We start from the raw sequence: 21732 nt of genomic DNA on the forward strand, positions 1-21732 counted from the left end.
ATGAAACCTACTAGAAACTTTGTTCTTATCATCCAGCTAGTTAATACAGTTTTTCATGAATTCAGATATAGCACCATGAGTACCTCTTTTAGATCTATATCCAAATTGACTATTTGTGAACAGTGAATTACTTTCAAAAAAGCTTATGATTTGCTTATAGAGTACCATCTCAAATATCTTTGAAATTATAGGAATAATGGAAACAGGCCTATAATTGTTGTAATTCAGAGATGAACCTTTTTTCAACAAAGGAATACACCATCCTTAATACAAATATTATTAATATATTAATAAGGTAACAAAAAACCTCACAAATAAATGGTGCAGCCAATTTCATAAAACATGAATTTAAATAGTAAACGTCAAGACAAGCACTATCACTGAGAGATAATATAGAATTATACACCTGTTCAACAGTAATACATGAAAAAGAGAAATAATTTAATACAGGATTATCTTGTTTGTGAATGTCAAGATAATAAGAAATATCATTTCCCTTCAGTTACCCAAAAAAGTGCTCATTCCCGCATCAATTATAGTACACAAAATACCTTATTCGCACATGTGCGGGAATGTAGATTTGAGTGCGGCAAAAACTTTGTTGCACTCCAAATTTGCAACATAACACAATAGTTATTTGTGCAACTAGTGTGCAAAGTGAGTTTGCTGCACCGAAAGAAACGTTTACGCCCGAGCCGTAGGCGAGTGCAGCAGAGGAACTTTGCACACATATTTCACATTAAATTTTTCCTACAGTTACCATTGAATATGAAAAGTGGGTAATTATGGGTAAAATGATGGCTGAAATCCATCAAATGCTTGTGTGTGTGATGCTGATATTAATAACAACCTTAATTCATTTAAAAAGTAATAATTCAATTGTAGTTGAAAATTCTCAGCCAAAGTTCTCATTTTTATTCATTCAAGAATCAGAAAAAATACAGATAGAACAAAAAATTCACATTCAAAATACACGCCAACAGCTCATTGGGATGGCTGAACCGACAAGCGCGCGACCTAGCGGGAAGAATCATACTTCGTTTCATTCAGCTAAAAACAGTATTCAGATATTTAGACTTATGGTTAACTAGAATTACCGAAAAATACTATAAGTAAACTAAAAAATATTTATAAAATAACATAGACAACAGAAAATATTTTATTGTAGTATATTCGAATGTTATTTTATTAATATTATTGACATGGATTTCAAACGGTAATTATTTAACCTGAAAATTCGAATTTCATAATGTGTGTTTGCTACATTCTCATTGCTTGGAGTTGAAATAATTATTACTGTCAATAGAAAAGAAACATTATTTATTATTAAATATGATGAGAAGTTATTATTTAATTATGACTTAGATAAACATTATTATTGTTTTGGATTTCTAGATTGGGATTTTATCATAAATATGTAGCCATATAGCCATTGATGATTCTTATCTAACCACATACATTGTTACCAACTTAATTTTTATTTTCCTGCACTGGTGCTCCATATAACCTACTAAATATTTTGCGTTGTCATGCTGCAAATCTGGAGTACGCAAAGTAGTAATACTTTGCACACTAGAGCGGAAAAGTGATTCTTTGCAGCCTGCAATCAGTGCAGAAATGGTCACTTTTTAAGGTATCTGTAGGAAAAATAGATAACACGCTTTATGACGGTAGAGTGCGGCAAAGTAAAAGAAATGTTGGTAAACCTGAATATGTTGCTGGCTGGGATTTTTTGTAAAACAGCTGATTATTACCGTGAGATATTGAATAACAAACAGTAAATAGACAAGAAGTTTTGATAGTATTCAATATCAGTATTTTACTTCTATTCAAGTTATCATGAACGATTTTTTATGTGTGAGATACCTACCGGTATATTTTTAACTGGAAGACATTGGAAACATTTATCGACCATATTTATGATCAAGGAATCAAGTATTTTTATATCTTTATTTACTTTTGTGGTTAGGTTACTCTTATTACTGATACTAAGGTTATATTTCCAAAACAATAATGTATCCATTAGGTTTGAAACATAAATATTTACACTTCAATAAAAGTTATTCAGCTCTTCAACTCCCCGAAACATCTCTACTCACATTTTTGTAGAACAACTTCAATGAATGCCGTTGATGAATTAGAAACAGAATACAGAATAGATGTTATTGAATGCCGTAATCAAAAACACTGGATTTGCAATATATTGTTTACTCAACAGTGACTTAAATGATTGAAGTTCAGCATTTCAGGTACCTAAATGTAATGTCTATATGATATAGTTTAATCATGATTTAAATAACTCAGTAGGCATATAACCTTAATTATACGTTTCATGCGGCAACTGGGCAAATCAGAAAGGCCAAATTGACACGTTTACTAATGTATTTACAAGAAAAAACAAGCTGAAACTATATTTTTACACTAATTGTGTATAATATATCATTCAGACTCAAAATTGAGGATATTTGTAACTGGAATAAATAGTACACATGAAAATTTCATAGAATGGTCAGGTTAGAAGTCTGTCCTGAGGGCTGATCACTAGACTAATCCTTGATCAGTCCTGGGCCTATTAAGAGGCGGCCGATGTCAGCTCTGGAAGCCCATCCCATTAGCCAGGCAAGGGCTGAAAACCAGTGAGGATTGAATCTTAACATTCTATACTCTCTGCTAAAAACAGTACAGTGTGAGAAGCGAGAGCGCTAGGAGAGAAAGTGAGTGAGTGAATAGAAGTGCAAATACAAAGGCATCAACCATTCCTACTAGTTTGCAGATGACCGTAACCAATCAATTGTTGAAATGTCTGTCTACCTGTCTGTCTGTCTGCTAGAACTAGCAACAAGCAAAGAGAACATCATATTTCTTCTAGTCTTCTGAATATTCGTTTGTCTCTGCAAAAAGCAACCAACAAGTCCAGAACTCAAGTCGAAATCACATGCAAACACCTTGAAAACAAGATGACAACCGAAAGTTTCATGGTCCTTTTATATCGCTTGTATTTTGATAATAATTCAATATATATTACCGTTTTTTGCTCAAACATTTTTGGAAAACCTTTCTCTATGATTTTCGATATGTTCAGTTTACCCCTATACACAAATTTTATTCAGTTACTAGCCGTCAGGCTCGCTTCGCTCGCCATATCCGTCTAGCCAGGGGGCTCCGCCCCCTGGACCCCCGACAGGATCGTCCAAAAATGAGATCAGCGGGCTCGCTTCGCTCGCCTGCATTTTTATTTGAGCGTGCTTCATTCCATCAGAAAGTCGAAGTACCTCGCTCGATTCAATCACCCAAACGCAAAAAACCGCTAATTTTGGGCGTATCTTTAGCGTTATTTCGAATTCCTTATAACACAACATTATTACACCCTAGCTGAGCTTCTATACTAAATATGAACATTTTGTGTTCTCGATAAAGCTGAGAAAACGCTAAAAAAACGCTAGAAAAACGCACATTTTGGTCGTATCTTTGGAAATTTTTCCAAATCCGTTCCTAGTGCGCCTCTAAAGGGCCAACTGAACATACCTACCAAATTTGAACGTTTTTGGACCGGTAGATTTTTAGTTCGGCGAGTGAGTCAGTCAGTCAGTCAGTGAGTGAGTGAGTGCCATTTCGCTTTGTATAGATTACGTTATAAAAGTTGAAAAAACGTTTGCTGACATCTGTTTTTCATTATGAAGAATATTATTTTTGAGATTTTCATCATAGTTATAAATGCTAATGCTGGAAACTATTTGGGAAGTAGTTTTGATAGTGAAGCGTACAAGAGAACATCACGTAGGCCTATACTGAATTAGACTGGTTACTGTATTACAGTAGGCCTATATTATTCTTTGCTTGAAAGCCAATGTTATAGAAATTCTTGGAAAAAATCTTTTCATATATTTCTAAAATCTTTTCTTTTGAACTTGATTGTGGAGGAATCAACAATTATTGAAACAAAACACAAGCTCAATTCTTACATTACGGTACCGTACTTTTCAAAAGTAGCAGATTGAATTTTGGAAAAATTGTAAACATCAACAGTAACTATACTTGTTAGGTTTTAGAAAGGTAAATAAACTTTAATTTTTAGATTGAAATTTGGTTGAAAATTTCTCTATTTTCTTCATATAAAGAAATTTAAATGAAAAAAATTATTAATATAGATTGGGTTCCTTTTATTTTTGAATGCAAGTTGATTAGTTTAGACCTACTTGAACAGAAGCATAATCATAATAATATTACAAATCATGAGTAGTAGTCATTGAGTAAATCAAATTATTCAAATCAAATTATTGAGTACATTATATGAACACTATAATAAACTAATAGAATGTAAAAATAGGAATTGATTAGAACTATTCAATTAATTATATATCATTAACCCTATAGAAAGAAACAAAATCCTACAAGAACGGTTGCTGAAAATCATCGAAACTGCCTCTTGAACTGTCAGTTCTCCTGTAAATCTTCTCTGAATAAGTATAATAGAACAATAATTATTTTTTCATCAACTCTTTATTATCATGTTTTATTCAAATTATTTCCCCCTTTACTATCTGAAAGTTGTCTATCAAACTATGATTTTGTTACTTTGTCTTATCGTTTGTAAGTATTGAGATGTGACCTGGTTTCCATAGTTTTATTTATTCTAGTGGTTTGAATTAGCTCTTTTTTTCTATTGACATGTTTGCTGTACCTAGTTGCTCAAACTCACTGCCGGCGCACAAGTTTTCTTTGCCGGTAGTGCCATTTTGTAAGTTAAAATATTTATTTTATCAATCTGTATTATTTTATGGCAAATAAATGAATTTGAATTTCGAAAACATTAGATCATAACACACTATAAGCTTACGTACTTTTTTTTCTATTGGTCAATACCATAGCCATCTAGTCTAAAGACTAATGAGCTAATTTTTTCTATCCTAAATTACTACTTGAAAAATTGAACAGTGAATTTCTCATTAGAAACTCTTACTGCTATTGTTTAATTAATATGTACACTTATTGACTGCACTATAGAAGCTAGATTCACTCAATCACTGCTCTGCTCTTTCACTGGACACTACTTGAACAAGCACTACACTAGTTCAAACGGTTTCCTCCTTTTGAGCCTCCGCACCAACCCTCCATTGTCTAGCAGCTGGATCGCCTCGACGTTGTCATGTTGGTGCAGTCGCCCCTCGTGCCTCTCCGCATGCCTCTGGATCTCGGTGGACACCAGATCGACGTGAAGGTCTCTATGAAGATCGCTGCTCCTGACATACCAAGGAGCATCCACAATGTTCCTTAGCACTTTGTTTTGAAAACGTTGAATGATATTGATGTTGCTTTCTTTGGTACACCCCCAAAGTTGTATACCATACGTCCATACTGGCTTTAATATCTGTTTGTACAGAAGTACTTTGTTTCGGATTGAAAGGACAGAGTTTCTTCCGATCAGCCAATACAGCTTCTTATATTTGATTCCAAGCTCTTCTCTCTTCTTCTTGACATGGGCCTTCCAGCGAAGCTTTGCGTCCAAGGTCATACCTAGATACTTGGCATCATTAGCATATGGTACAACTTGGTTGTTGATAGTTATTGGTATGGGCAGGTCCTTCTTATTGGTAAAATTGATGTGAATCGACTTTGTTTCATTCAATTTCATTCTCCACTTTCTAGTCCAATCTTGAATTTTGTTGATGGATCTCTGTAGTTTCTCTGTTGCAATATGTATATTACTGTCTACTGATAATATGGCTGTGTCGTCTGCAAATGTTTCTGTAGTATTCTCATCAAGGCTGGGAATATCGCTGGTATAGAGTAGGTAAAGAACTGGTCCCAGAACACTGCCTTGAGGAACTCCTGCTTTAATTTCCTTCAAATCAGAATATGAACTTTCATGCCTGACCCTAAAGTATCTGTCAGTGAGATAGGATTGTAATATATCTGTATATTGCTTAGGTAGCACTTTTTTGAGCTTGAAAATGAGACCTTCATGTCATACTTTATCAAAAGCTTGCCCTATATCAAGGAAAGCTGCTGAGCAAATTTTTTTCTCTTCTAAGCACTTCTCTATTACATTTATAAGCCGATGCACTTGATCTATTGTTGAGTGTTTCACTCTGAAGCCAAATTGGTGATTTGGAATTATGTGCTGTCTCTCAATTATTGGTTTCAGCCTACTAAGTAAAATCCTTTCAAACAACTTGGATAGGACCGGTAACAATGATATTGGCCTATATGATGATACTTCATGTGGCTCTTTACCTGGCTTCAGTAGCATTATAACCTCTGCTACTTTCCATATTCCTGGTACGAATTTTAGTCTGAAAGAAGCATTCAAAATGTTTGTTAATTTCACTATTGCTTTCCTTGGTAGGTGTTTGAGGACTGAGCCGGTTATCATGTCAAATCCAGGGTTTTTTTTTGATATTCAGATTTCTTATTTCTCTTTTCACTTCTTCTACTGTGACCCGCATTATTTCTTGATTCGGCTGTAAGATATTCTCATCCGCTTCTAAAGTTTCGTCTTCACCTGAGTTGATTGGCTGGAAAACGTTTACAAGATGATCTGCAAATGTCTGTGCCTTTTCATCACTACTCCTCGCCCATTGTCTGTCCTGCTTTCTGAGAGGAGGAGATTGTTGAATGGTTTGTTTTATTTTTTTAGCTGCCTTCCAGAGTGAGTAGTCCGTGCTGAATTCTGCTGTCAAGTTTCTCAAGTAACTATTAATTGATTCTTCCTTGATACATTGAATCTCTCTCCTTAGTTCTTGAGTTAAATTGTTCAAAACTCTTTTGTCTTGGGGGGAACGTGATTGCTGCCATCTCCTTCTAGCTCTTCGTTTTTCAACAATCAATTCTCTGATTTCCGCAGGGTAATTATTTCCAGTGGTTCTTCTTCTGATTTGTGGGGTATTACACCATGCTGCCTGTTGGATATCAGTCACAAACTTCTCCAACTCCCGATCAATATGTTCTTCGTTCCTTAATGGTGAGTTCAATTCTATTCTCTCCTCCAGCATCTGTTGGAAGCCATCCCAATCAGTGCGGCTATTTGCTAACGCTGGACAAGTATTTTCCTTCCGTAGAATTGAATCACTCAGAGTCATAATGATGGGTGAGTGGTCGGAATTAAGGTCGAAACTATCCTCTAAATGCAAATAATTAACTGATATATTTTTTGTCAGGAAGAAATCTATGAGATCTGGGATTTTCCTCGTATCGGTGGGCCAGTAGTTTGGTTTACCAGTTGAAAGAGCTTCGCACCTCATCTCTTTCATTGCTTCGAAGAGCTGTCTTCCCTTGTGAGTTGTTAAGCGCGATCCCCAATGCACGTGCTTTGCATTGAAATCACCACCAAGAATGAATTTTTCTCCTAACATATCAAGCAATGTCGAATACTCCTCTCTTCTGATGGAATATCTGGGAGGACAGTAAATAGCTGCAACAACGAAGTGATAATTTACTGCTTGAACTGCTACACCTATCAATTGAATTCTATCACTCTCATGTTTCACTTCTTCATGATGTTGTAGATTGTCTCTGATAATGATGGCACTCCCACCCCTTGCGACATTGCTGGGATGTAAAGCATGATAGATCTTAAAGCCTTTGAATTTGATAAACGATTGATTTGTAAAGTGAGTTTCAGATATAAGACATATATCTATTTTTTTCTATGTCTAGAACTCCTGTTGCCGTTGTAACAATCCATTTGCGTTCCATTCCATTAGTTTTAGTGAATGAATCATTTGGATTTCAGTAGTCTACTCTGTTCTAACTTCTGAAATTTAGATTGTAGTGAGGTGATTATTTGCTCTTCTCTGTGCTTCACCGCAATGAATACATTTTGGTAGAGCATCATTGGGTTTCGAACATTCCTTTGTTTGGTGTTTACCTGCACACTTAACACACCTAGGCTCCTTGTTACAATATTTTTGAGTGTGGCCGTATGCTTGGCAACGTTTGCATTGCGGTATCAGATTGGCCTTCTTCAATGCTTCAACTTCCACTCTACAGCCAAGTATATTTTTCAATTCAAATACTGTTTTTATATCTTCTTCCGCGCTGAATGATACCATGAACATATCTAATGGTTCTCTTGTCTTCCACCTCAGCTTGTTTACAACTTCTAGAACTTACAATCCTCTTACTTTCAAATCTTCCAGAATCATTTCTGTACTACAAGAGTGATGAAGCTTTTTAATCATCACTCTTATTGATCTCGACTGTTTATCTTCATAGGAGTGCCAGTTGAGCCCATCTTTAATCAATTCTCTGGTAATATTCCGATAAGTTTCCGAATCAACTGCATTTACTTTAAATGTTTCTTTACTTAACAGTTTAATCCTAAATTTGTCAGCTGGTGACACTTTTTTCAAACTCGTAAGAAGTACATTCAGATTCTTAATACCATCCACAATGATTGGCGGTGGTGGCATTTCTTTCTTCTTCCTCTTCTCCTCCTCACTGATTGGTTTTTCCACAGGAGTGATTTTATTATTCAAATTTTGTTGCTTCTTTTTTGCAGACTCATTTTTGATTTCTGGCGATGGGGTGCTAAGCTTCCTCTTCTTGGTAGCCCGCTTAGTACGAGTTCTGATCCATTCAGTTTATTTAGCCAATTCTTCTTCATTTGTCGAGTAGTTCTCGGCTGCTGAGCTAGTAGGCTGTGGGCTATGGATCTTTTTCTCAATATTGAGAAATCTTTTTTCCAAATCCTGCATTTTTTGCAAGAGTTCGGCGTTGCTTCTCTCTAGCTCCTTCCTCTTCTCATCATATTCCTTCCAGGCGATGAAAAGTACCTGCTCGGCTGAAGATTTGAGTTTATTTGCTTTTATGTATTGATCCGGTGAACACTGGATTTCTGGTGTATTTTCCATGTTGTTGGTGTCCATGCTCTCGTTAGTGGCTTCCCTTTCTTCTTGCTCTGATGCAGGAAAACTTGGTGGCTTCACTAAGTCGGACATAGTGCGATTTCGCTACCATACATGTCAAACAGCACTCGTAATCAACACTCACGCACACGGAAACGCGAACGGAGCTATATTACCGCCGCGAAAAGCAGGTCGCTTTGCTTGCATAAAATACCGCGGTTGACGACCGATACTCGATGCAATATTTTTGTTCCACTTTTTATTAAATTTAAGTTTGATTTTCGGGCCTTCAAAATTATTTCATTAAAATGTGAATATTTATTATTTTAATGATAATAATGTGAAATTTATTACTAAGTTTGGTTTTAAAACATCTAAATTTAAAAATTTACATTGTGAAAATTTTGTGAAGTGAACAACTACAAGACTTAACGTATTTTGGACTATGTGTAACCTTATATAAATTTGGGAGAGGAATAGCACAAGGCTACCTTATTTTTTCTCTCCCTATAATTTTTATGATGTACTTTTTGTATGAATTAATAATTAATTAATAAATATTAATCGCGAACAAACTGCTGACTCACTACTTCTACACTACACTATTACTACTCCACTATACGTCCGTTCTCTACGAGTTCTAGCGCAATACTGAGCTTACGTACTGATAACAAAATTTCATTTTAATCAATTTCATATAATACAAGATTAAACCGCAGAATTTGTATAAAGCATTACAAACTTATACACCCATAGACTTTCAAACATGTAATGTCTTCCCATTACAATGTTCACAAGTGAACACCATCAAAAAATAATAATATTAGGCATGATATGATTAATTTATAGTTGACATAGGCTCTAGATCCATTTTTGTATTGATTAATACAAATGTAATGTTGCTGAATAATGCGAACATAATATATTAGCATTCGTATAGTGCAGGGGTTCTAGTATATGAAATTTGTTTCTTCGGGGTTCAGGGCATGGAAGAAATTGGGATTTCAGTAATTATATAAGAATAACTTTTAAATTGAGTGTTATGGGAGCCTACGTTCCAAATTTATTTGAAAAAAATACGTTGAATTGGAGGATAGTATTTGTTTCTTCGGGTATTGTAAGATGTATTTCTACTTCATAAAGAAACTCACTTTTATCACTCTGATAAACATCCAATTGCATTGCTACCACAAAATGTTAAATAAACCTAAAAGCGAGTCAGAGATAAATGCAATGACCTCATTATACTTTTACGATTGCTAAGTTCAATTGGATTTTGAAAAATATATATAGGTACCTTGAATGAATTTTAATTGTTATTGTTCGAGAATGGATCAAGAAATCAACAAAACTATAAAAATGATCCTACAATTATAATTATAAGACTTTTCTTTTACTTCTACAGAGTTACTTGATAGCTTTATAATTATTACATTGAATCACTAGTACACTTTTATGTTTTACCGTTATTGGCTAATCAAGTGTCAAAATGAATTATTAGTATTAGAAAGTAAACCTTGATTACCCTAGTAAACCTATATTACCTTAGTAAACCTTAGTTTATTTCCTTATAGCTCATATTGACACTTTATAATGTTTCTTAATAAATTATACTTATCCTTGTAATGAACCAAATCTGATTGTCTGAATAGCTCATACATAAGCAAACAGTCATTCTTTAATATTGTCTAATATTATCATTATACCATTTACAGGTAGGAGCAGCTTTTTTCTTGCACTTGACATTCTTAACAGGAAAGCATAGCTCAACAGCAGTTAAAAATTCTCTATTGAAAAACATAAATTTATCCTCCAAAGAATCAATAGAATAGATCTCAATCCAATTAATCATAATAATCAGCGATTTGAATAAAGGAATATTTGAATACGTCAATGGCCTTATAATTTTCCTAGAACTCTGAAACTTGTAATTAGAATCATAAGTTACTTTAGAATCCAGATCCAACATAGCATGGAAAATGATGGCAAAATGATCCTAGACTACCATCGGTTCAACTTTTACAGAAATAATTCTATCCCTATGAATAGATGAAGCTATATTATCTATGCATGAACCTAATTCATGTCCAACATAGGCAGGTCTCGTTACTTCATTGACTATCAAATTGAGATTAAAGCTATGTAATAAATTATTCAATATCACAGTATAACTAGATTGAGCCAATATGTTTACATTGAAGTCACCACAGAGGATGACTGAAGCATTGGATTTATTCCTGCAATTGAGCAAGTCCAGCATTCTACAAAGAATATCAATCAAGTTTTCAAAATTACTCTCTTCTGGAACTCTGTAAACTTCAATGCAGATAATATTTAGATCATCAATTAAAACTGCAGAAATCTCACACACCCGCTGAACAGACATATCTATGAGGTAGGAGATCTCAGAACCAACAGGACCATTCTTTATAAAAATTGCCGTTCCACCTCTTCGCCCAGAAGGTCTGCAATAAGCACTAGTACAGTAATATCCCATCACTGAGAGTTCAGAGAGCTCATGCACTGCCAGCAAATGTTCACAGATACAAAATATATCAACATTATACTTGCTCAAAAGACAATAAAGTTCATCTTATTTGTTAATAACGCCTTGAGTATTCCAATGAATTACAAGTTTGATTTCCTACTCTCATTTAAATTTACTTCACAGTTACGATTTGACTGAGTAAGAGAACTATTAACTAAGTATTGACTATTCTTTGGGTGGTCTTCAAGTTTAAACTGTTGTTGCCACTTAGCTTCCTTGCAAAATATTTTGCAATGTAGGTATTTTTTGGCCAAAAGTCAGCCTTGTACACAACATCAAACTCACTTTCAGGAACACCAACCTTGAATGAAGCATAAGAGTCAGGATAATTTGAAACAAGTTTCTTAACTGTTAGATCACTAACTCTTCTATTCTTCAAAAATTCTGACACGTTTTCACAGGTTGTAGTGAGTGTGAATCTTGAAACAAAAATATTTTTTTTGTGATCCCTAATTGACAGACCCTCTACACCAATCAAACTATCAGTGATGAAGTTTTTGTTTTTCCTAAAATTGGTACAAGCCATGTCTTGAAATAACATATATTTATCATAAAATTTCTTTTACATATAACATTACAAATTATTATAACATTACACCAATCCACAATGAGACTCACATTATTTTCTTCTGAAGCAGTTTCTCTGATGTTGAAATCAGTAATGACATTTGGACATACATCGTCTATATACATTTAACACTTCAAGAGCTCATCCTCTGTTACCTTGCAGGTTATTCTTATAAATGTTGGTTCTAAGGTGGAACCCTGCGGCATTGTTATGATAGTTATGTAACTATAGTGAACTGTTGATCAAAATTCATCCGTTTCGAAGGCTGGTAATAGATTTATGGAAAATTAAAGATCTTACCATCTCTTACTATTTTAGTTACAGATATCATTGTTGTCTTCTACAACATGTTTGTATAATTTTAATACTGGAAATGAAACTTTCAATAACTAGTTTATCAATTGATATAAATGTTGATTTCATTCATTTTTTTCAGACCACAGGCTTAACTGGTATGAAGGTTCTCAATGAGCCTCACAAAATTTTGACTTCTATTTATTCAAAAATACTCTCAGTCACTGCCAAGATGCCTGAAAATGCTGCATACCGAAAGCACACCGAAGAAATTGTAAAAACACGTTTGGATGTTGTTAAAAGTGTAAGTATATCCAGACATTATATAATTTATTTTCTGGATGATGCCTCAGCTCCTGCGTCAGTAATATGAAATCAGATAGATAACCATGTTCTTGGTGGGATTTAATCCCATGACTAAGCGTAGAGCTAGAGGGTCGATTTCTCCAAATTAATACAGTTTGAACTAAACTTGGAATTGAACTTTTAACCAATCACCAACATTGAACCAAGGGCTTTTGATTTCGCTTTTCTCCACGGTTTAGTGAAATCTGAAATTACTACTATTGGAAACCCGGACTCATCGAAGGTTTTTTTCATGGTTAGTGACAATATAATGGTTAAATATGGTTAGTAAAATATAATTTATGATTGTTAAAGTATTCTTAGGGAATTCAAGGGAAATATTCCAAAAAATAATTAAATTACTAAAAAATATCTGTCTTTATTACATCAAATGACAATTACATGCTATTAATGAACAGTTGTTTTTTATTTAGTTGTAAGTTAAATATAAATGATTAAAACTGTAATAAGTTCAAAGAACTTCATAATTCCAAGTTTATATAATGATAATTTTATGAAAGGTATAAAAGAAGGAATGAGCACTCATTTACAATTTCCATTCCATTTGTATACCACTATTATCATGCTACTTTTATGTCTTGAAAGTTAAATCTGTTTTCTATCAAATGTAACATATTACAAAACAGCCTGCACGAAAGGATGCACAATAATAGCTTCAACTAGCTGTCACGGAAACGCGGAATTAGGAATATCAGAAACTCAATATTTCCAATTTCGTGTTCCCATGATTGTCCACTGCAGAAATCATACCAAAAAACTAACTTTTCAGAAGAGACGAAAAACTGTTTTTCTTGTTAAGCACAATTTATAAAAATTCTTTAAAAATATGACACATAATTGGTTGGTAGATAAGTAATTTTGTGACAGGTACACTTATTTTACATTATTTTTCAATTTGTTTAGTATTTGTTTTGTGGATATATCTGATTTTTGCGGTAATAATGTGAAAAAAAGTTTAAAATGCAAGAAAAAGTTTCTAATATTTTTTCCGAGTTAATTACAGAGTTGAAATCATTTGGAAATATGGGGTTTTACATAATGAAATAGAAATATTCATGAAACAGACCATAACAAGTCATTAGTCAGGTACTTCATCGGCAACATTAGTCTCAGTTGGCCACAGAAAGATTTCATACCAGAAACTCTTCTCATTATCAGGGATGTACAATCTCGTCTTTTTCAAGTCTTCCGTTTTTTCACATTTATTGGCCTTTTCTCATAGTAAGCTTTCTCTTCAGAGAGTGTCTTTGCTTTAGTAGTTCGTCCAGCCCAGTTAACATGCTCATCTCCTTTAACCTTCGCAGTTTTTATGATGTTCCTCTTCTAACTTGCTGCATTTAAAACACTTTTCTTTTACGAGTTTGTTTTCCAACAACTTCAACCTCCAAATCTCACATCTTTATTAATAAAATAAATTAAAATGTTGAGCTACTATTATCAAACTGTAGCTTACTAATCATGCTTATGAAATAAGATTTTGGTTAGAAATTTAATAAATTCAATTATCAAATATTAGTTGTTTAAACTGAACAAGGATTCATCAACTGTTTATCAGGCTGGCTTAAGCAAGCATGAACTATCTGATTATCCACTTCATACATAGTTTAATAAATTCAATCATCAAATATTAGTTGTTTGAACTGAACAATGATTTATCAACTGTTTATCAGGCTGGATTAAGCAAGCATGAACTACTGTATCTGATAAGCCACTTCATACATAGTTAAATGCAGACGGCAGACATGTCCAGGACATGACTGCTATCTGCAGTAACAGTGAGTTTAAAAATGGCTTTACTCCTATACTATAGATGGCAGATGTCTGGTTTAGCGGTTATTCAACATATCGTGGTCTTGAGAATCAGAAAATATGATAAAAGCAATTTCCGATTTTTTAGACTTGTCTGGTTTCTGCAGTAGGCCATTCTGGAAGTTATCCCAGTATGCGACAAAGTGCGCAAACGCGCCTCTTGCAACAAAATGATTTTGCCAAGTTTGTTAGGTGCGCATGAGCGAAGCGCGCACGTCTGTATGCACCTTAAAAAATAATAGTGATTGAAATTAAACTCAAAATAAAATGATTTTGCTCTTATATAACAATAATCCATAGAGTTACAATATTGGCTAGCAATACACCATGTTTTAAAATCGTAGAACACAAAGTCGGAGTTGGTGGGGTGTGAGCCCAGAATTGGCCGTTTCAATGGGTGTACTCCAGGGTACAGTATAAGCTCCTATTCATTTATTATTTCTATTAATGATTTGTCAAATTCGGAGCTGGAGACTGTTCTTCGTTTATTGTTCATGAAATTTTCGACATGCTAGAAAAGTTTTTGTTTCAGAAGATAAGTGGGTGAAGAAAGCGAGAAAGAAATAATTGAAATTATTTTTCTAACTGTCAAAAGTAGTCGGAAGAACTTATTTTGGCCTCTCAGGAGTTTCAAAGTCAAGGATAGTGGCTGAATGGTGTCACCATAATATGCTATCAATAGTTGGAATCAACAAAAACAAAATACAGAACGCTTGAAAAATTCAACGACTGCAAGCCACATGATAATGAATAGTGAAAATGACAACCTCGCCTCGAATAATCCAAACAGTGTTGCAATGCAGCTTTCCTCATGGCAACCAGCAGCTTGCAGTTGAAATAATTCAGTCAAATATCTTGTAAATTGTCAGCCTTTAACATACAATTGTGTACACAATGAATACCAAGCAGCCGCTCTCCTAACTTTAAAATCTCTTGCAGACCAAAATACGATCTTTCGAGTACTTTTGACAGTTGAAAAAATAATTTTAATTATTTCTGAGAAACTTCCTCGATTTTAAGACACACTCATCTTTCGAAACAAAGAAGTTTCCAGCATGTCGAAAATTTCATGTTTTCTGCTCGAAATGTCTCAACATTATCATTAATAAAAAAATTGTAGATCAGATAAAAATTATTCAGACACTCAATAGAAAAGAGAAATCATTCTCCCTGATATTTTCATATAATTCTTACGCAATACGACGCCCCATGATTCTGAGAAGTGAAAAACAAATTTTCATGTTGTTTCCAATTTCATCCTTCAACCTTTTAATCCTTTATTCCTTCCTTTTAATCCTTCAACCCTGAAACTTTTTCATCACTACTGGGATACATCCTATTCTTACGTTAATCTGGAAATTTGCATTTTTACACGATTTGGCAACCCTGTAATTTTTTTGGTTGGAGGGCCTAGTCTCAAAATATTCTATACTATAGACCCTTGTGTAGCACGCGTTAACCTGCCGGTAATAATTACATTATTGGAAACAATTATACAATTACTCAAAGCCTTTAGAGACACACCATCCCTCAACACAAGCTATGCTTAAAAAGGGATGCAACATATATTTTTGTATCATTCAGTATATATGGTGTATAATGTTAATTTCTATCTTATTCTGTATATATGCTTATTTTGATTAATATTGGTCTTATTTGTTATTATGCTGACAAATAAATGAGTTTGGAGGGATTGAGGCGGCCATGTTTCTGGATCTAGCAGGGCCGATCACAGGCGTTTGGTGTGGAGGACACACTACTCACCTTGGTGAACCCGAAGCTCTCTAATGCTTTGTGTTATATAATATCTGATCGGAGGTTGAAAAAAATGACCACTATGTATTGGTTGTGTATTACAGTTCATATTTCTCAGTTAGCTCTCATTTTGAATGTACTATAGTATAGTAACTATACTGTTATGCAGTAATTGAATACAATATTCAAGGATGATGAATTGGATGATAAAAATGATAGGATGTTCTATTTATAATGTATATTTGTGAAAAACGTTAGCAATATTGATGGCATCCACTGGGAACTATATACTGAACCAATTCGCATAACGTTTGCACCAAAGCAAATCATACTATTTTTTACATAATATCAACATTGATGATTTTTTTACTACGCTAATTTGTTATTGTTAGATTTATTTACGGTATTTATTTTTTGACGTAATGTTTTCTTTTTGTTCTTAGACAACAAATGTGGCAGAATTGGAGTCCAAAATAAACTGTGGCCAAGCAGAAGAGTTGGTCATTCAGGCTGATAATGAGTTGCAATTGGCTAGGAAAATGCTCGTTTGGAAGCCATGGGAGCCTCTCATCGCTGATCCCCCACCTAACCAATGGAAGTGGCCGCCTGTTAAATAATTCTAATATTGAAACCGATTTCAAACATGATTAGTCATAATATTACTTGTTTCTGATAATCCATTATAAAAAAATACAATAGTAGTTATACCTTGCCTTAGTACTGTTATTACTGATTTCCTTTAACTGTTGAATTCCCAGCATTCAACTTATTATAGACCAGGTACAGCTTTTTGTTTAGGGTGCGTGCTCTGCTCACAGGGAGCGGTCAGGCATTCCGAGTTCCGCGTTCTTGGAAACTGAAGTTAGTTACTATTGGATTAGTACTTGAGAGAGGCTTATCATATTATTATACTTATATTGTATGATTTTCAAATTATATATCGTCAATTGAAAAATGTAAAGCAACTAATGAACAAGCTGTTTTGGATGATATGAGGCAAATAACGGTAAAATGACATCTTCCAATTTCCCAACAACCTATGGCGATACATTCTGCGGACTGAGATTGAAGAATGATAGCAGTGATTTGGCGACTTTGGTGGAGGGAGCAACAAAACAACCTGGCAAATAGTGAACAATCGGACCGCTAGTAAAAAGGACAGATTCTGCAATAATATTGTACTCAATTAAAACGATAGAGATATAGAGGATCCTTATACATATGTAATGTATATTATGAAGTCACAAATATGCTGAAATACTCTCTTTATAGGAATGGTTGATAAGCATTCCTAATCTGACTAAGGCCTCTTTCACACGATAGGAGACGTGCAACTTGAACACTGAACAGTGTTCACGTTTTTTTGTCGAAGTACATTGAGTCAAATCGTGTCTTTCACATGGTGACTCCTATCCAGGAACCTCGTTTTGTCACGTCTTTTCCCCTCGAGGCAAGCAGAGGCAAGATCTAACAACTATGCCGACGTTTGCTCAAAGTATATGACTCATCACTTTTTCTCAAAGTCTAACTTCCTTAAAAATATAGATAGAAGATTTCGGATTTGGATTCAGCGACCCCAAATTCTTTAAAGCGTAAGTCCCGTTTTCGAAAATATCCGAAAACAAGGAAGTTATGGCTGTTTTTAATAAAGCTTTCTATTATCATATAATTATACGGTAAAAACGAACAGGTACTGTACTATACAGTACGTAAGTACTGTAGCTATTATAATACAACTTACACTGTATTCGTGTAGGAAATTTGGTAGGTTATTTATCTTGATTTCTGAAAATACCCCAAAATAAGGGAGTAAGATAACTTTGAAAAACCAAAGTTTTCCTGCCGATTGAAGAAACATTAAAAATTAGTCTAAGACATATTATGTCTTAGAATAAAAACGTGTAATAAATATCAGATCACTATTCAAGCTATCAAGCTTTTCATAAATGTATTTGTCTCCTCATGGCAGAAGGTTTGCGCCCAACGTTTTCACTTAAACATTTCTATGATTAAATTGTGATAGAGAACATTATCGTATTGATCTTCTAAATCCAGTTACATGTACATCGATTTTCGTAAAATTGATTTTTTTACCGTTCCTATGAATTCTAAGAATTCTATGAATTGTTTATACAGGTTCATCACAGGCCAGGTTGGTCTGAGCTATTCATGACTTTTTTCAGTATGCATTATCAACTCAGCAGTTCTAATACACAGACATCACTACTTGGAATGCCATGATATTTTCTATTCTTTCAATTCCTATTATTACCATAGATCGATTCAGATCAGCACAATGTTTATACTGTATGTTCATAATAGATTTTTCTGATTGTAAAAAGAAATAGTCAATAATTGCTGGGAATTTAAAGTGATATTCAACGATTTGAACCTGATAAATTGGATTGTTGAATGACAATTGAAATTCAGTGAATTTTACTGTACAACATTCCTTTTCCTCCTATTTTATTGGGTGATGAGTGGAGATGATTTATGATTTCATATTTGGATTCATCTTTTCATAGTTCAATATTTTTTTGGAAAACTAGAACTTTTAAAAATTGAAAATGTTTATGTATAAACTTCTCAGGTGTTCAAAAACTTCTTAAAACCTTTGCCTGCCCCTTTGTGAGGCAGGAGTATTATTATCTTAGTACGTACTATATAATCATATGATAATGGAAAGCTATATTAAAAACAGCTATAACTCCCTTGTTTTCGGGTATTTTTGAAAATGGGACTTACGCTTAAAAGAATTTGGGGTCGCTGAATCCAAATCCGAAATCAGAAATCTTCTATCTATATTTTTAAGGAAGTTAGACTTTGAGAAAAAGTGATGAGTCATATACTTTGAGCAAACGTCGGCGGAGTTGTTAGATCTGTCGGCTTATTCGTAAGATCCCCATGTGAAAGTACAGGAGAGCTGCAAAATATGAAATATGATCTTCCGTAATATGATATTCCAGGAGCGAGGTCTCTGCCGTGTGAAACTGGCCTAATGCTAGCACGCAAATTGACAAAACACAAAATATGACAGGCTTAAATGAACCTCATTTGCCAAACAATTGACGAAGAAGTCCCGATCAATATAATTGATTCAATCAAACCAATGTGGTCAGCAGGTTATGATGATATCCCAATGAGATTTATCAAGGATGCTTAAAAAACAGGTAAAAGCCCCTTTTACACGTAATTGCCACTTCACTAATTACTGGTAAGTGTCTAAACTTTATTAAACTAATAAACTGCTAGATACGGAACAGCATGGGCACAGAAAACAAGAATGAATAACTTATTTGTTCTTTGAATTCAACTTTGTTCTTTCCTCAGTGAACATGGATATAGAAAAAACAGGTCTAGCCTACTGCTGTGATTAATGAACAATATTGTCACTATTTGAAAGTATGATTCCAAATCCCTCTGGGCGTAATTCTGTGCTTACAACCTGAAACCAGGTAGAGCGCTCTATCTCATATAGATTTCCATGTAGCCTACACCTGACAAAGATGCTCCTTGTATTTCGAAAAGCACCTATAGTCTGTGTAAAATAAGTTGAGACTTGGCCCTCCATCCGAAGAAATTACAAGGTTGCAAATTCGTGTAAAATTGCAACTTTCTCAAATTTACAATTCAACGTCAGAATATTTGATGTAGAATATCATCCCCGATATCCTAGTAGTGCTAAAAAAGTTTCAGGTTTGAAGGATTAAAAGGAAATTTGGATTTTATGAAAATTGGAAACATCGCGAAGATTTGTTTTTCTCTTAAATATCACTTCTCTTCAGAATCATGTGGCGTCGTAATGCGTAATAATTTGATATCAAATTAACGGAGAGAATGCCTCCTTTCTATTGGTGTCTGGATAATTTTTATCCGACCTACAGTTATTTTTTAATTAATGATTATGTTCGTCAATGTAGAGACATTTCGAGCAGGAAACATGGAATTTTCGACATGCTTGAAACTTTTTTGTTTCAAAAAATAAGTAGGTGGTGAAAGCGAGAAAGTTTCTCAGAAATAATTGAAATTATTATTCCAATTATTGTCAAACGTACTCGGAAGAACGTATTTTGGTCTCCAAGGAATTTTAAAGTTAGGAGAGCGGCTGCATGGTATGCATTGTGTACCAAATTGTATGCTGAAGGCTAGCATTACAAGATAGGCCTAATTTAACTGAATTATTTCAAAAGCAAGCAGCTGATTGTATCTAGAAAGGCTGTAATGAAACACTGCTTGGATTATTCGAGGCAAGGTTGTTATTTTCACTATTTATAATCATGTGGCTTGCAGTTGCTGAATTTTTCAATCGTTCTGTATTTTGTTTTTGTTGATCCCAGCTATTGATAGCATAATGGTGGCACAATATTCAGCCGCTATCCTTGACTTTGAAACTCCTCAGAGCCCAAAATACGTTCTTCCGAGTACGTTTGGCAATTGGAAAAGTAATTAAAACTATTTTTGAGAAACTTTCTCGCTAGCCTATATGCAACGGTTTTGTTCGGTCTATAAAGCACTAGTGGGATACATAAGACACTCGCTCCAGGCCCCGGGCTTAGGTGAATCGTGTCCTGGGCAAATGCTCTACTGGCGCCCCCCTTATTACTATAATGTAAAAGCAAATAATCTGAGGCCCTGTTGCACAAAAGCCGATTAAATTTTAACCGTGATTAATTTCACCAGAACCAATCAGAGAAGCCGTCTTTTCAAAATCGCCTCGGATTGATTGGAATTAATCACGGTTAAAATTTAACCGACTGTTGTGCAAATATGTCACTCATATCTTATGAAGTGAATAACAAGATCATTTCTTTCAAAAACAAAACTGTAGACCTCTTAACATTCTTCAGACTATTCAAAGCGGAAAATCCTCTCTCTGGTAACTGCTCTGCTTAGAAAAACATTCCAACAGCTACTTTAAGATTTGAGAAAGTAAACTTCAATCCATGTTCTATAATTTATTCAAACACGTCATGGATTCCACCTAGTTCTTCCTGTTCTCCATACATTTTGAAGTGCAGACATTCATTTTCAAATTCACTTCTCATGTCATTAGGGTAGGAGGTATAAAGTTTGTTCGCAGATTGTGGTATGGTCTCTTTCTGTGACTCTTTTTGAACAAGAGCAGAGATTATGGTATTTAAATCATATCAGTTAAATTTTCAAAAGAGATATCAGCTTATAATTCTCATGAATCTTACTATTTAAATTTCCGGTAGCCTGTATTATATTTACATGTTCTGTTCTATGTATTTTTGAAAATATTGTGACAGTTTTTTATTTGGTATTTTGATTTTCTAAATTATTTTCTTAATCTCTTATTTGCGCCCTCAAAAATTTGGCGCCCTGGGCAAATGCCCAGTCTGCCCATTTATAGCCCGGGGCCTGACTCGCTCCTGTCTTAACTTAGCCTACATCTTACTCGTAATCAAAATACTCATGATAAAACCGTTGCATGAACTACTATAACAGAACAGATGTTACATTATTGGAATCGTAAAGTATTCACCACGACCAACTTCTTTGGGAAAATTCGCAGAGTGGTTTGC

The 21732-nt window shown here is 34.3% G+C and overlaps 1 protein-coding gene and 1 long non-coding RNA gene across 4 annotated transcripts in view; one reads left to right on the forward strand and one right to left on the reverse strand.

Annotated features, from left to right (window-relative positions):
• The window catches only part of LOC111054974 (NADH dehydrogenase [ubiquinone] 1 alpha subcomplex subunit 5), a 29911-nt gene extending 13011 nt beyond the window's left edge, over nucleotides 1-16900 (forward strand). For all 3 annotated transcript variants that reach the window (XM_022342111.2, XM_022342112.2, XM_022342110.2), the window contains exons 2-3: nucleotides 12399-12560; nucleotides 16630-16900. In XM_022342111.2, the coding sequence (XP_022197803.1) occupies nucleotides 12399-12560; nucleotides 16630-16803 (336 nt within the window). In that variant the 3' untranslated portion in view covers nucleotides 16804-16900. The remainder of the gene's footprint in view (nucleotides 1-12398; nucleotides 12561-16629) is intronic.
• A 7-nt stretch (nucleotides 16901-16907) lies between these two features.
• On the reverse strand, nucleotides 16908-18241 carry LOC120349889. The gene is made up of 3 exons (XR_005570487.1): nucleotides 18186-18241; nucleotides 17448-17450; nucleotides 16908-17042 (listed from the first exon to the last, which is right to left on the reverse strand). It is a non-coding gene; the product is annotated as an uncharacterized LOC120349889 (long non-coding RNA).
• Between the last annotated feature and the right edge of the window lie 3491 nt (nucleotides 18242-21732).

Source organism: Nilaparvata lugens, chromosome 2 (genome assembly GCF_014356525.2).
Source record: "Nilaparvata lugens isolate BPH chromosome 2, ASM1435652v1, whole genome shotgun sequence".
Classification (NCBI taxonomy): Eukaryota; Metazoa; Arthropoda; class Insecta; order Hemiptera; family Delphacidae; genus Nilaparvata; species Nilaparvata lugens.